General features: G+C 46.6%; 1 protein-coding gene across 1 annotated transcript in view; it reads right to left on the bottom strand.

Moving 5' to 3' along the window:
• Window positions 1-14,948, bottom strand: part of TRANK1 (tetratricopeptide repeat and ankyrin repeat containing 1) — an 82,909-nt gene extending 67,961 nt beyond the window's left edge. Inside the window, exons 1-6 of the mRNA XM_025884638.2 lie at window positions 14,723-14,948; window positions 10,153-10,279; window positions 6,727-6,877; window positions 3,908-4,026; window positions 1,306-1,389; window positions 928-1,066 (exon numbers count right to left, since the gene is read on the bottom strand). Coding sequence (XP_025740423.1) covers window positions 928-1,066; window positions 1,306-1,389; window positions 3,908-4,026; window positions 6,727-6,877; window positions 10,153-10,279; window positions 14,723-14,853 — 751 coding nt within the window. The 5' untranslated portion in view covers window positions 14,854-14,948. The remainder of the gene's footprint in view (window positions 1-927; window positions 1,067-1,305; window positions 1,390-3,907; window positions 4,027-6,726; window positions 6,878-10,152; window positions 10,280-14,722) is intronic.
• Between the last annotated feature and the right edge of the window lie 1,597 nt (window positions 14,949-16,545).

The following is a 16,545-nucleotide window of genomic DNA, read 5'->3' as shown; positions in this document are numbered from 1 at the left end:
TCAGATTGCTTTTAATCAGACTTTACTTTTAAACCTTTGATCCGCCAATTCCTGTGTGAGAATAAAACATCTCATGGACTCCCCAGTAGGAAATGGATAACAGCAAGGCAAACGTGGCTAAAGCAAAGCAGCGGCCCAGGTCTTGAAGCCCCTGGCCAACCCCCTCACTCCTTCATTCCTGGGAAGGCAACCCAGCCTAGAAGAGGAAGACTGTCTAGAAAATTCTCTTGGCCCTTTCTGGCTCTAAAACAGTATGGGTACATGTCGAACGCTGATGCCAAACACGCTTGGAAAAGAAGAAAAACAAGCTTTTTTATCTAACGTGTGTATGTGATAATGAAAAAATTTAAATATTTTAAAATTTAAATCCTATCGCCAAGTGGTGAAGACTTAAAAAAAGAAAAAAAGAATTTTACGAACATCAGCGTTCTTTAGATGAACCACAAGCATTCTGTCTCAGCCAGAACCAGTGTTTCCCTTGGTATCAGCCCCCCCGCACCACCACCACCATGGCAGTCAGCCCTCTGGCTAGAGAGAAAATGAACTTGAACAAGGGGGAAAGACCACCTGTGCCTTGGCCAGCTGGAAGAAACTCCACAGCCTCAGGGAGCTCTGCCCAGCAAAGGCTGTCTGTCCCAAGTCCCCTGCATGGGTCTCAGGACTCCTCTACCCCTAGCATCTGTCTAGGAACACAGACTCCTTTCAACTTGGGCCCCGTAGCTACCAGGTCCCAGGTGAAATAAAAACAATGCTGTTTACCCGGCTGCCTGCATGCATTTGAATAATCAAACTATTTGCATATTCAGATCATTTGAATATTCCACCTTCAGGTGGCTAAATTCTGGTTTCTCTTGAGCTCAGCAGAGCACGTGGGAGCTCAGGGCTGGGAGGGCAGCTCGGACAGCGTGTAACTGGAAGAACACTCACTTGCTCGGATACAGAGTTGCATGAGGGCATGAAGAGGGTATGGTCCTATAGTCTCAATACTTGCACCAAGGCAGATGAGCCACTGAACTAATTTGGGCACCTGTTCCATCTTCTCATAAAGTCCAATGAAGACGTATTGCTGGGGAAAAAACACACAGGAAGAATCATGGAAGTCACTCCGTCAATATGAAACTTCAAACTCCTTCATTCATAACGTTGGGGTTCAGTAAAACCTGGATAGCTGTGGCCCAAGCCTGAGATGATTATAAATAATAAATTTGCAGTGAGACAGCTGAAGTCCCCTTATACAAGCTGAGGTCCCAAATATAAGCCTGAGTAGCCTGACTTGAAACCGTATGTTTTAAGAAGCCACCTTACCTCAAAGAGACTCTTCAGTGTTAACCCTGGGACATGGATATCTCTCGGTAGCCGGTCTTTTCTCGCCGACAGAAGTAGGAATGACTGATGAGAAGGGAGAAAAAGAAAAAGCTGGAATAATCATGTTCTCCACATAGATTATTAGAGCAAAAGTTATCTTCAGGGTTAAAACAAGCAAAAAAACAAAAAACAAAATACCCTCCAGCCCTCTCTTTTTAAGCTACCTGCCAACCTTTACAGCCTGAGCTATAATCGAAGTCCCTCTGTCCAGCCAATGTCCTGTTCCTGCTGAGAGCTAAGCTCTCTCCACCTTTCCTCAAAGCCTGCTGAGGATAGCAGCACCAGTGGGTAAAAAAGTGATTCTGTGCAAAGTTTTGAGGCTTACTTAGCAAGCAGAAGAATCCAATCCTTTACAAGTAGCTCCTTCCAATTCATTCTTTAGCACTTTAGTGTTTCATAAGCCCCAAGTGTTTGGGGTCTGCTAGACCCTGTCGAGGCAGCTAATGAGCACCAACTGCAGTTCAGAATTCCCAATGCCACATCCTGTAGCCCTATTAATGAATTCAGATTGGGCCACGGTGAGAGTATTGACACTACAGAAATTGACAAACATTTTTTTTCTCAGAGAGCCAGTTGTTAAACCACTGACGCTATCTAAAGTCACTGAAGAAACTGAATCCTGGAAAGGTTAAGCAATTTTTCCTAGGTCACACAGACAGCATGTCCTAAGAGGTCCCTACTGAAATCATCCAGGTGTGCCAACAGGTCTAAGGGCTCCAGGCTCTGGCATGGCCACAACTGGAGACCCAGGCTCAGCCTCAACCTCCATCATGTATGCACCTGCTAGTGGACGTGGGACCCCAGGGACTGAGCCAATGACCACATCTTGCTTCCGGGTTTTCAGCCTGATGCCCACTCTTTGCTGCTCGCCCTGAACAGACCCCAATCTCAAATGACATGCTCAGGATTCTGCCAATCCTGATTGCTGACCTGGCCTTTTTTTTTTTTTTTAACAAGATGTCTCTATTTCCAGTATGTGAAAAAAATGACTGGGGCCCCACAGCTGGAATATTGGACCAAGTAGACCTACCACTGGGCTGCATTCTCGGGCCTTCCCTTGCCTGCCTGCTTTCTCAAGAACTTTTAATATGGAAGTGAGCTTCAGGGAACTCATTGCTGGACTTTAGGGGATTTCCCATGAACCACCTGAAACTATACCCATAACTGTGTGTGTATGCAAAGAGAACCCCATCGATTTCATTAGATTTCCAATGGAATCCATGAGCTTTTTAAAAATTGAAGAATTCTGTATTCTAAAGTCATTTGCCCTGCCTGGCTCTAGAGAGCTTTTGGGTTGCCCTTGCTTTTGGTGACTTTTCTGCACTGCCCAGCTTTAGAAAGCCCAGCAGGCCCTTCCTGATCTAACTGCCAGCCTTGACCAGCCCTCTCCATGCTGACTGAGAGCCCACCATCAATGACAACTACTATTCACTGGGCATTCGGCGCACGCCAGGTATCATAAAGCTCTGTTAGCTCGGTGCTTGGCATACTGTAAGCCCGTGATAAACATTAGCTAATATTATTAGTAGGTGTTCTTGGTCCTTTATTTCTCATCCTCACCAAAACCCTGAAGAGTAAGTTTATATCCTGCATCTTACAAATGAGGAAATGAGGCTCAGAGGGGAAGTAATTAGCCCAAAATAGAAAGTGGAAGACTATGATTTGAGGAGGCATCTGTGTGACACTGAAGCCCAGGCTCACAGTCCACTCTGTTCCTCCATTCTCTGGATTCCCAGCCCTGGGTTTGGTTCCTGCAGCCTCACTATGATCTGTGGGCAGCAGTCCCTTAAAGCTACACAGACGCAGTGCGCCTGGCTGGCTCAGTCAGTTAAGCGCCTGCCTTTGGCTCAGGTCATGATCCCAGGCTCCCTGCTCAGCCGGGAGTCTGCTTCTCCTTCTGCTCCTCCCCCACCAACCCCCATGTTCACGCTCTCGCTCTCTCTCTCTCTTGCTCTCTCGTGCTCTCTCGCACACACGCACCCTCTCTCAAATAAATAAATAAAATCTTAAAAAAATTTTTTTTTAATTAAAAAAAAAAGCAGCACAGAATTGCTCAGAGCAACACAGGCAGGTCTTTTGAGCCCACACTAGCAAATGCAGTAAAAAAAAGATGATGAAGATGAACATGCAATCGTTTATTTTCCTCATTCCACATTATCATTAGCACTTGAACTTGACACTTCTGTGATGACAATGAAGACACAGAGCAATAAGGGAGATAATACATTATATATAATGTGATATATAATACATTATATAATATATATAGTATATATAATGTGATAATCTGAGGGTGATAAACATTAGCTAATATTATTATTAGGTGTTCTGAATATGTTTCCTATCTTTAAAAAAAAACAGAAACTGACTAATTAATATCTCTCAGTGACTTTCTATCTTTAATGATGGTGCAGTTAAAAAGTTATTTTGGCATCAAAATAAACAGATAATAAATTAAAATCCCTTCCCCAGTGCAGGCAGAAAAAATCCATTTAACCAAGAATGTACTTTCCCCACAAGAGAGCCATCTTCTTTTACTTACATGCCATAATCCTTTTTTTGCCAACTTTTCTATTACAGATTGCCACACTTCTGTTGAGAATCCGGTAGTAAAAATATGATCAAAACAGGGCAAGAAACTTTGCAAAACAATGGGGTCACCTGAAAGAAAGTTCCATAGTTTAGAAATTTTAACCCGGGCAGAGTCTAGAACATTTGGGAAAAGGTCCACAGATAGACAAATGGAAAATTAAAGATATCAGAAAGAGAGGCATTTTCAAAGTAAAAGTAAAGTCAAAGGCATTTTCAAAGTAAAAGTACTCTATAATGGAACGAAGTGGAAACACTTTAGGTTCATCTATAAACTCAATGCCCCAAGAGTTAGGCAGTGGGATTTAGCTCTTCCATATGCCAAGCCCCGCAATACGCGCTAATATTTAACCCCTCAAACAGACCAACAAGGCACTGCCCTATTATCTCCACTTATAGAGGAGGAAATAGAAACTCAAAAGAAGTTAAAAAAAAATTTAAAAAATAGCACCTCACATCCTTTAAGAAAGATGTTGACAAATATTATTGTCACCCAACTGATGAGAAATGATGACAAATGAGGTCAGGCTTCACGGCATATCATGCAGCTAGTTAACAACAAAAACAAAGACGGGGACCCAGATCTACCAACTCTCTTAGTCAATACACATTCTTCTAACCTAGTGGTCCATTGCATCTCATGATCCTCCAAACCACATTTCTCAAACTCATGGATGAGATCATCCAAGGAGCAAGGGCAGGTGCCAGAATAACACGGCACCTCCTCCAGGATTGTCAACTTCCAAAAATAAGTAAATATCAAAATAAACAGTATTGCACAAAAGGATACAAAATTTCCACAAATACATTTTTCAAATTTTAGAAATTGGACCGTGGACATACATTCACCCTACAAATAGAAATATTTTGGTATACAAGTATGGGATGCATTGCCCTATGAAGTTCTAAGAAGTGCCCCCTCTCAGGATGGTGGCAGAAGGGAAACCATCCAGATTTCTTAAGGGAGCAGTCCCCCAGAAATAAACAGTGACTTCACAAAGATGCAGAGACGACATGAGGGATGGTAGGGAACACGCCAAGCCATCACACTCAGAGGAAAGGGAAACAGGCTCGGTCACTGCCAGCAAAAGGCTGACTGGAAACCTGGGACCCGTCAGCATTTATCTGGGGATCTTCCACCTCTCTGTCCAAGGGACTCGGCTGTGCCGACCTCCAACCCCTTCCCACTGCCTGCCTGATATGGCTCTCACGCCCCCCACTCCCCCATCTGCCAAACTTGCCCAAATTTGTAGAATGTCGGCCACAGACCACAAGAGTTGCTCTCCCACAATCGCAGTGGGAACAGGTGGATCTGCAACAGTTGAATCAATTTCCCCACCTCTGAAAGCCAAAGACCTTTTTCCCGCAATTCTGACATGTGCCATTTTTCACATTCTAACATCTCTACAATCGGGACATGTGTGACAACTGATTTTGACTCTCAGTGGCAAAACATTTTCCAACGGCACATCTTAAGTCAGTACAATCTTAAATGCGATCAAACGCAATATTTGAAAACAATGGCCTGGTCATTGGCAGAACTTTAGTCCGTGCCAAGATAAGCACAAGAGAGCTCCTTTGTCACTGGCAAGGATATGTTACATCGTGTTTTATGGTTTTCAGTTTTTGCCTAATCCAGGCCACTGACAAAGCCAGCTCACGGCCAGGTCGTTAGAGTAATAACTCAAGGCAGTGATGCAAAAAGTCCTCCATGCGTCACTCCTACACGGAGTGGCTGGGTCCTCCGTTGCAGTGAGCAGAGCCAGTGAGGCCCTGAGCACCGCGTCAGCTTCCACAGCACCCTCTGTGAGCAGTTAGTTGGACAGTGAAGTAGTCCTGGCCAGGGTCCCCAACAAGAAAATACGGAGTCAGGACAGCTAAGATAAAACAGCACTAACATCCTGTTTCACAGCTTAGACAGGAGCGCACTAGCATTCTGCTTTGCAGCCTTTGCAGAATTGACTTCTGCAAAACGTCCTAAAATAAGACAATTAACCACAAAGCACTTGTCACTATCACAGGCAAGGGGCAGTTAAGACATAAGCCCCCAGATGTCAGCAAAAAAGACCATCAGCATGTTGACATTAACCTAATAGGTAGATAATGTGACCAAAGCCCTGATTGGCACAACTCAGCACAACCTGGCTGCTTAAGATAGTTCCACAGAAGAACTCATTAAAAACCGCTAAACTTAGAAACTCCAGGGGCAACCCACTCAGGTCCCCCTCCCTCTCCAGGAGCTTTGTACTATCCCTCAGTAGACTTTGCTCTGCTGACCACCACTCTTCGTCTGACCTACCTCTTCTTTTTTCCAAGCGGCATGACCAAGAACCACGGGCATTTAAGGCAGAGAAATCCTGAGACACCTCCATCAGCCCTGCCAGGGTATTTTGATAGCAAACAGGACTATTTCTCGGCATATTGGAGAAACACATGCAAACATCACAGGAAAGAGCACAAATCACATAAAATCAGTAGCATAGAGGGGGAAAGATCTCTAAGTAGCAACAGAGAAAACTGAAGTCTGATTGGCAGAGCTTTAAGTGGTTTCTGCGAAAGGATTTTCTTGTTTTTACAAGGACATGAGCCACCAAACCTTCCAAAATGCTTTCTAATGTGAAAATCAGTTCCAGTCTAACGACATAAATAAGCCACAAAGAAACACCCTGAAATTATCTCCCCAGGAGCCGTTCAAATAAAATAACAAGGACTTAAAAAAAAAAAAGGAAAGAAAGAATGAACAAAGGCTTCCCCCTCCCCCTTCCAACTTACTGCCCATAGTGGTGAAGACTCCCACGAGGAAATCAGCAACCTGGATCTGGTCTGGAGTGCCTTGCAGAAGTCGCAGACCCTCAAAAAACATGCGAGCCGCTTCATAAGGTTGGCGCAACCGCAGTAAGGAATAGCCAGCTTGGTAGTATCCCTGGGACAGAAGAAAAGCAAAACCGTAACTCGCCCATCTCTTCCAACCAGCTGCTAAAAGGAAAGGCAAGATTGATGAGCTGGGGAAATGGACCGTAGAGGTTTCACTTCTATGAAAACACAGATTTCTAACAAGCACTGGAGACAGCATTCCCACATCATGCTGTGTGTCACATTTTTCCTGTCATTTTTTAACCGCGAAGAAAATAATCACTTTCAAATCCATGACTGATACAGCATCTAACACATGACACGGAGCGAGGAAGCAGGACTGGTTCCAATTATATGTGTGGCTTATTTATTCATGCCTCCAGTCACAGCCCGGGCAAGAAGAGAATGAAAAAATCCTATGATGACAGAGTTCCAGAAAAGAATGAGATTGTCATGTAAACACAGAAGTTGTTCCCTGTTCCTTTCAATCAAAGTAAACACAATTTCCACTGGGTATGTAGCCGAGGGAAAAAAAAAAAAATGAAAATGGTAATGACAAGCATTGAGATGTATTGAGCTCCACATTGTGGGCCATGTACACCAGAGGCAAAATTTTTTTTCTTTCTGTAGAGGAAAATTACAATGAGTAACAGAGGAAAATGGTTTAGTTTTGCCTATATACAAACTGCGTACGTTGAGTAGGAACAAAATGACACTGCTTTTCTCCTCTTTGATTCTCTAAGGGAATCCACACCAGGACCTACCAAGACAGCATTCTAAGATAATAAATAAAAAGTGTTCACCAACCAGCTTAATAAAAAAAAAAAGCAAGCACTTAAAAATTCCACTTGACACCAAATCTCTGGTTATTTATCGATTTGTTTTCACCTTCATTTGAAAGTCTAGAACCTCAGATAACAATCAGAAAAAAGGGGTGGGAGAAGGTGGGTTTTTTTTTTCCCCCAACTCGGTAAGCTGGATACAGAATTCCCCACTTCCTTGCCCTACTCAGATTTAAGTTTCTTTCATCTTTTACTTTGGCAGGGGAATGAAGAGGATCAGAATATGCCACCCCAAAATATGACACTTTGGCATAAGGGTTATCTTGAGCCCAAGGCATTTGAGATTCAACAGATGTAGAAAGAAGCCTTCTTGGAGCTTCCCTTATCTGACTAAAAGCAGAAAGTCTAAAAAACGAGGACTGCCATAAATCCCCTCTCCCAGGGAATTTTTATGGCCATGAAGAAGACAGAAATCGGCACTGTGGGACCAACACTGCTAAGCATTGCTAAGATAGCCTTGCTTTCCCTCCCATTAGTTTCCCCCATGTACGTGTGTTCCCACAGTCCGGGGCTCCAGATGTCTAAACCCCTTTCCTTTGTCTGACCTGTCTCCACAGTTTATTGCTCTCTGTTAAAAATGTATATGAGCTCTAGGGGCGGGGCTCAGTCAGTTTTAAGCTTCTGACTCTTGATTTTGGCTCAGATCATGATCTCAGGGTCACGGCATCAAGCCCCTCGTAGGGATCTGCTCTCAGTGCCAAGTCTGCTTGTCCCTCTCTCTCTGCTCCTCCTACTCTCTCTCTCTCTCTCTCAAATAAATAAAATATTTTTTTAAATGTATATGAGCTCTCAAGCCTATCTGATTTTCTTGGGGTCTTTCCTAGGAAGGCCCCTGTGTCATGTAAAAATTATCACAAAATAAAATTTGTATGTTTTTCTCTTGTTAATTTGTCTCTTGTCAGTCAAATTTGCAGGGCCCCAGCCACTGAACCAAAAGAAGGAAGACAGAAAGCGTTCTTCTCCCCCTACAGAGGACATTTGGGAGAGAACCGGAGGTGGGAAAGAATGGGGAAAGAGGAAGACACCCAGGAGTAAGAATGGGGGCGGGTCCTGGTCGCTGTGCTGCCACAGACTGAGGCAGGCCTGGCCCCTCAAGGAAGTCCGGCCACCGCCTGAGGAATGTGCCTGAGGAATGTGCGGATGCCCCCAACTCCTTCCCTCCCTGCCCCCAATCCAGTTGGGGGATGGGGAAAATCCTAAAATGCCTCTGAGGAGATTTCCTCAGGAGTGCTTTCCCATTTTTAAAACTATTCAATAATTCCTAAAGTATCCATCCTCCAATAGAAGAGGCCTAAGGTAAAACAGACAAATCGCTCCCTCAGGGATGTAGAATCCGTAGGTCAAAGCCCCTGGCCACTTCCCGCTGTTCCACTTCTAGCAGTCGTACACAAAATGCAGACCCCTGAGGAAATCATGCAAACTCCTGTTTACCGAGTGCCAACAACTTGAACTAAGGTCTCTGAATCCTTGAAGCAACTCTAGGATCCTGGTGGCATCTCCCTCTACAGTCCGGGGTGGGGGGGGGGGGGGAAGGAAGGCTTAAGGAGGGAAAAGGCGCTCCTCCGGGCTGCTGAAACCAGTCCGCAACAAGGCCTGCGCTTTTCCCACCTCCGCGCCTCGCTCTCAGTGGTCTATATCACTAACGGGACACGTCACTGTATGTGCCTCAGGTGGCTCCTGAATGGCAACTCCATTATGGTCTCTGATTCTGCTTTCCGTCCTCCTCCAAACCGATAGTGAGTTACTCAAAAGCTGGGATGGTGTCTGCCTGTCCGTTTGTTTGCCTCAGGCATGAAGAACGTTGAGGTGCCTTACAGAATGGGCACTGACAGCATTTCAGCTGAGAAAAACAATCAAATGGTCGTTTATTGACCTTGGCTAACACCAGAGAGGGGCTGGCTGACTGGCCTCCCAAACCTTCCCTGATCTCCACGTAAGAAGTTCTTTCTGAAGAATCCGTGTCATGTGTCCCCGCAGCTAGCAAGTGAAACAATGATGTGAAGTGAAACTTTGCTACGATGAAACTTGAAAGCACCAAAGAACACTTTAGACTCCCAGCGGGGAGGTAACTACATCAGAACACAAGAGCTCCCCGCACACACACGGGCATTTCCACACTGGGCCACCATCATTGTCGTTAGTCTTCTCCCGAGGGGCTCGCATGCCCTAGGGGTATCTGTCTGAAGTGCAAAGAGTTGAATGCAAAGCTCTCCTCATATTTCCATTTTTAAAAAAGAAGGGAGGAGGGTCGCCTGGGTGGCTCAGTCGCTTGGGCGTCTGCCCTCGGCTCAGGTCATGATCCCAGGGTCCTGGGGATCGAACCCCTGCATTGGGCTCCCTGCTCGGCAGGGAGCCTGCTTCTCCCTCTCCCACTGTCTGCCTGTCTGCCTACTTGTGTTCTCTCTGGCAAATAAATAAATAAAATCTTTAAAAAAAAAAAAAGAAAGGGAGGAGAGGCAGCAGGTGAGGAGAAGACAGGCAGGGTCCCCGGCTGTCACCGTACCTTCACGTAGGTTGGATCCCACTGGAGACATTCCTTGGCTGCCACGAAGGCCTCATTCCATTTCCCAAGGCTGTAAAACGCACTGGATTTGTTGCACAGCAACACAGCCAGCTCCCTGGGGGGGACCCTGTCAGAAAGAACAGACCGGATCGGCGGTCAGTAGAGCTGTCTTTCTGCAAATACAGAAACCACCCTTGAAGGCCACAATGCTGGGCCTGGCTGCCACCATCACCAGTTAACGTCCCAGTTACACCTATCACGTCTGGCCCTCCAGCCCCCACTGCCCCAGAAAACCCGGGACAAGTCTGTCCCTCCTCACTCCCAAATCGTCCCCTCCTTTTCATGACAAATGTTCTCAACACCTCAGTTCTACCTCTGACTCATCTCCATGGATCTTTTCATTTTTTAGAGACCACCTTGGTGAAGATGCTGTGAAGGTGCTGATCGGTCCTAAGGATGGGAGTTCCCACTGAGCCTCAGCAGAGACCAGACACTGACTGGTGCAGTGTGGGGTGAGCCCCTCCACGTGCATGTCCACGCTGGATGGATGCAAGCGTATCACAGGAAGGGCCTTTCAGAACATGTGACCACACCATCCCCACGCACCTACCATGACAGGTGCAGGATGAGCACCGTTGTAGTGTAGAGACAGGGCAGCCCTAACATTTGCAGGACCCAGGGCCAGAGTGCAAATGGGGCTCACACACCCTGGGGCTAATCCGCACTGTCCAATATGGTAGCCACTGGCTCTGTGTAACTATTCATATTTAATTTAATTTAAATAAAATTTAAAATTCAGTTTCTTAAATGTATTAGCCACATTTCAAGTACTCGATACCCACATTTTGTATTATAGGACATCTTCATCATCATAGAAAGTCCTATTGGACAGTGCTAGCCTAAGTATTTGAAGATCATAAATCAAGTTCACAAAGTGTTCCATAAAATACGTTCTATCTTCCTACTTTACAATAACTGGTTCAAATTTAGAACGGTAGGAAATGTGTCAGGGCAGAGTGATCCAGGACTGCACCCCTGCCCACTCCCTCCACCTCAGCCTTCATCCTGCACTGCAGGAGGAACGATTCCAAGTGCTGTCCACACCCCTGAACTTGGTCAGCCCTGGGAAGAATGGGCTATGGGTAGGAGGTCTGTGAAGACCCTGGAAGCAGAGTCCATGGGCAAGAATTCCAGGGTCTTGGTACCTATGGAATGAACCAAAGGGGAGGAAAAGACTCTGGGTGGGTAAAGCCTGTGGCCCCACAGACTCCTGCCTGGGTGGTGGGCCCAGCTGGAGGGAAGCCACAGGAGGGCCCTCTAAAGCATGTCAGGGCGGGTCCCTCTTGCCTGGGTCTGGGCATAACACTACCAGGTTGGTGCCAAACCACAACAGAATTTGAAGACAAATGCAAAGTGTACCACAATATGTTAAATAAAGCCCAGGTGTCATTGGATTCAAAACACATGAGCAAAAAAAAGCCAGGCTTATACCTCTTTTTTACTGAATATTTTAATTGCAAAAGTACTACAAAATCATTATAGAAAAGTTAGGTGATGCAGATAAGCACAAATAAAAAGCAAAGTAAAAATCATCTCTACTACTGCCCCATCCTCAGTGCTTTATGTTTCCGGCTTCTGTCACTGCCCATCGTTCCCGCTAGCTGAAGGGACGAGGGCCCGAGAAGCACAGAAGGGGCAGTGGGACAGCCAAGGGGTGACTGGCAAGGAAGCTGTTACTGCAGGTGTCCAGCCCAGATACCCTGGCCAGGGCAGTCATCCCCAGCTGCAGTGAACACTGGCTGCCGCTAGGGGCTCCCAGTGCCCTGTTCTCCAGATTTGCCCTCAGCCTAATGGGATCTGCCCTCTCCCCAGGAAGTTATGCCCCTGCTGTGAACTAAATTGTGCCCTTCCATCCATATGTTGAAGGCCTGCCCACCACTGTGATGGTATTTGGAGATGGGGCCTTTGGGGAGGTAATTAGGTTTAGCTGAGGTCATGAGGTGGAGCCCTCATGATATGAAGAGACACCAGAGAGCTTCCTTTCTCTCTCTTCCTCTTTCTCTCTCCACCCTGTGAGGACACCGTGAGAAGGTAGCCATCTGGAAGCCAGGAAGAGAGCTCTCACCAGAAACTCAACTGGCCAGCACCTTGATCTCGGACTTACCAGCCTCCAGAACTGAGAGAAGTAAGTTCCTGTTGTTGACTCCACCCAGTCAATGGTATTTTGTTACGGCAGCCCAAGCTGACTAGTACAACCCCACTCCTTAGGACAACTCCTAGGGACCAGACAGCCATCAATAGATGGCTGGCTGAAGTGAGAATCAAAAGGTCAGCTCCCTTGCCCCAAAGTGGGACCAGCTCTGCAGTAGAGCTCATGCTCCGGAGCTCCCCCAGAGGGTCAGGCTGAAGCTGCCTCTGGTTGACACACCATCCCTGCCTGGAACCTTCCCCTGACCCATCCTGCTTCCCTCGGCCCCCTCCTCCTGAGAACATATGCTCAGTAAACCACAAGCACTAAATCCCTATGTCAGCTGGCAGTGGCCGGAAGGCAGGCTGCAGGTGATGGGCAAGGGCAGCAGTGTCAGGAAAGCCATGAAAGACAATATGTGAGGGTCCAGGCAGAAGTCCCATTAGTGGCCCCACAGTGTGGGGTCGGTCTACAGTCATAACCACTACACAACACTTCCTCTTTAAGAAAGTCAGATGCTATGGGCACCTGAGTGGCTCAGTTGGTTAGGCATCTGCCTTTGGCTCAGGTCATGATCCCAGGGTCCCGGGATCGAGCCCCACATCGGGCTCCCTGTTCAGCGGGGAGCCTGTTTCTCCCTCTCCCTCTGCCTGCTGCTCCCCGTGCTTGTGCTCTCTCTCTCCATGTCAAATAAATAAATAAAATCTTTAAAAAAGAAGAAAGAAAGAAAGAAAGAAAGAAAGAAAGAAAGAAAGAAAGAAAGAAAGAAAGAAGGAAAGAAAGAAAGAGAGAAAGAAAGAAAGAAAAAGAAAGAAAGAAAGATGCCTTGCACTCCAGGCCCAGCTTTGACACAGTTCTGATCTGAGCCAGGAGTGGCAGAATTACAGACCCAAACCAATTACACTCAACTCACATCCAGCTAGAGTGTAGACACCAAGGTGCTAGAAGGTAGGAAGTGGGAGGCATGGTTCAGTAATTTCATTCAGTGGCATTTCCCAGCACAAGTTTAGGCTGCATGCACCCCACAAATGACAACCTCTATTGCAGCTGTTCCCAAAGCATGATGCGGGAACCCCTAAGACCATTTCAGGTGGTCCACAAGGTCAAATATTTTCACAATGGTAGCAGGCTGAATAATGGTCCCTAAATAATATTACCTTTTACTGGCAAAAAAAAAAACCACCTTTGCAGATGTGATCAATTTCTAGATCGTGGGGGGAGGTTATCCTGGGTTAGGATTCAATCACAAGGGTCCTTGTGAGAGAGAGACAGGGGGAGACGTGATACGGAACAGGAGACAGTGAGACAGTGCAACAGCACACTGGAAGGATGCACAGTGAAGACGAAGGAAGGGGCCACAAGCCAAGGTGTGCAGGCAGCCACTCAAAGCAGAAAAAGGCAAGGAAATGGATTCGCCTCTGCAAAAGATTAGCCCCACCGACACCTCAATTTTAGCTTCGTGAGACTCACATTTCAGATTTCTGACCTCCAAAACTGTAAGATAATAAACATGTATTGTGTTAAGCCACTAAATTGTGGTAATTGGTTACAGTGGTCACAAGGAACTAAGATATTATGTGCCTTTTTCACACATTCTCTCACATGTACTCGAGGAATCTTCCAGGCTACATGATGTGTGATATCCCAAAGGACTGAATGTAGAAGCAGATATGAGAAGTCAGATGTCTTCTATTGAGAAAGAGCTCTGCAAAAATGAAAAATGTGCCACTCTTCTCACGAAGCTTCTGGTTTTGGAAAATACACTTATTTTTCATTAAAATATGCTCCCGAGGTTGACATGGAATGAGTTTATTACTGAAATTTTAAGGAGGTGATGAATACATATTTTAAATTTATCTTAGTTTTAAGTTCGAATCCTGGCTATAGTGATAGCTACAGCTTACATAAACAAAAGGCTCTTAGGGGTCCTCCATAATCGTTAAGCATGTCATGGTACTTAAATGCTTGGGTACAGGTCGACTTGAAGGGGCAGGGAAAGAGGTGAGCCTGAGCTCCCCGGGGAACGCACTGTAGCCAGGGCGGGAAAGGGCACAGAGAACCAGGAAAACGAAATAAATGACAGCGGAGACGCTGGGGCCTTGGATCATCCCAGGAACTCTGATTCCCATCACCAGACGAAGGGGGAAGTTGTGCAACAGTCCCCTGTGTTTCACTTTCCATTTCCCTATCACTTAGTATTCTCTGTGCAGTTTCTGAGCTCACAGAACTGAGAGGATACTTAGGAAGGGGGCGGAGAAAGAAAACAGAAACTAGGCGGTGTGGTAAGAAACGGGAAGAAAACATAAGTGACAGAGGGAGTTTCCATTTACTGAAAAAAACAAAAACAAAAACCAAAGGTGCGGGGTAAATCCCAGCACTTACCCCCACTGGTATAACTGCAGGAGAATCTGGATGGCTTCGTCGTACTTTCTGATGGCGAGAGAGAAGTTCCCGTTCTTCAGGACGTGGTTGCCAGCCTCTTTGAGCTGCTCGGCGTAAGCTGTGGGGTCCATCCTGTGAGGAGACGAACTTAGGGCTCGCCGCCCGGCCCCGCACAAAACCCGTCTCCCTTCCCGTCTGCATTGCTGGAAGTCTGCAGACGCAGTTTGTTCATTCTGGCCCCGCCCACCCGCAGAGAGCACATCCTGACCACGCCCCTCAAGCCCCGGGGACCAGACGGGGCGTCTGCTGAGCCCATTTCTTCCTCAGTTCTCGTCTGACCTGGGCGGCAGCGGCCAGAGCGATTCCATGTACTCCGTGGCAATGATCAGCCAAGCACTGAGGGAGGAGGCTGCTGCCAAGCACGAGACAACTCACAACCTCGCGGGTAGCGTGCGCCCGTGGAGTGGCAGCTATTCCCCAAACGGGCACTAGTGTTCCTTTCTCATTTACCCACCGCTACGGCCCATAAGGAGGCACTGTCCCCACTGTTCAGATGAAGAAACTGAGGCTCACGGAGGTTCAAGTCACTTTGCCCAAGCATCTGCTAATGGCATTCCCCGGTTCTGACATCACGTCCAAGTTTCTGCTCTTGACCACTGCACCACACCGCCTATCGGTACAAGCAAAACTCAGTGGGCAGTCCTCTCATTCTCTTGGGAGGGGGAAAAGGGAGCGGAAGGGCAGTTCCAAAGGCCTCCATACACAAGGGGCTAGGTCACAGGGCCACAACCACCGCCTCTCCCGCCCTCCTCCCTGCCTAAAACACTTATTAAAGTAAGCCTCAGAGTACTTGTCCCTCAGATTACTTCTTGCAGGTCACGACTTTTGTCTTACTCTTTTTGTAGCCCACAGACTAGCATATAACCGGTGCATAAATATTTGTGGTGTAACAGATGTGAAGGCTGGACCCAGACGGTTACCTGTTACTGATTCTGTCTGGGGTGGCCTGGGGAGTCGGAGACAAGTGACTGGAGCCCTACCTGCTGGTGGAGCCCAGGAGTGTTTGCTGTACAAAGGTAATAGAAAGGAGAGCGTCTAGGGAAGCCTGGAGAAGCAGCCACCAAGGAGGCAGAGAAAAGGTGGGGCTCAGAAGAGATGTCCCTTAGGATCTCCTCCTCTCAGGGTGGCAGTAGGAAGGGGAGTCTGAAATACAAGCGAGGACAATTCAGGTGTTTGCATAGGCCATGTACCTGAGTGGGGGGGGGGTCACACAATCTATGGGGGGGATATTATTGATCTTAGCTAATGAGTCATATTATTTTTATCATTTCAAATCTTGGTGAGGGGTTTTGGGACAGGGGAAGCAGATCCAAGCAGATATAAGTGGTGGCCTATTTTAAACCCATATGAGCTTACCAAGGATGGGGTTTTGGAACAGCGTTGCATTCCTCAGCCAGAGCTGAATCTGAATGAGGCTCATGGTTCCTAAACAAGTGAGAGTACAAAATTGCACCTATACTTTCCGTTAAATAATCTCTCAATGCCCTGACTCAAATTTACACAGAGATGACTGAGTTGAACATGAAAAAATGTTCAAGAGTTGATTGACTACAGATATAAACATGTTTCTCTTCTGAGTATTGTCAGCTATCTGTCCAGTTTTTTACACTGGCCATAACCAGACAACTAGGAAAAAGAAATCACCATTAACAACTGACAAAGATTAATATGCTTCTTTTGGGTTCCCTGCTCAGCGGGGAGCCTGCTTCTCCCTCTCCCTCTGCTGCTCCCCCTGCTTGTGCTCTCTTTCTCTCTCTCTTTCT

This window comes from Callorhinus ursinus, unplaced genomic scaffold, assembly GCF_003265705.2.
Source record: "Callorhinus ursinus isolate GAN/ISIS: 27379988/994484 unplaced genomic scaffold, GSC_fseal_2.0 scaffold1, whole genome shotgun sequence".
Classification (NCBI taxonomy): domain Eukaryota; kingdom Metazoa; phylum Chordata; class Mammalia; order Carnivora; family Otariidae; genus Callorhinus; species Callorhinus ursinus.
The sequence above is the reverse complement of the archived record's forward strand: the minus strand, read 5'-3'. Positions and strand labels throughout refer to the sequence as shown.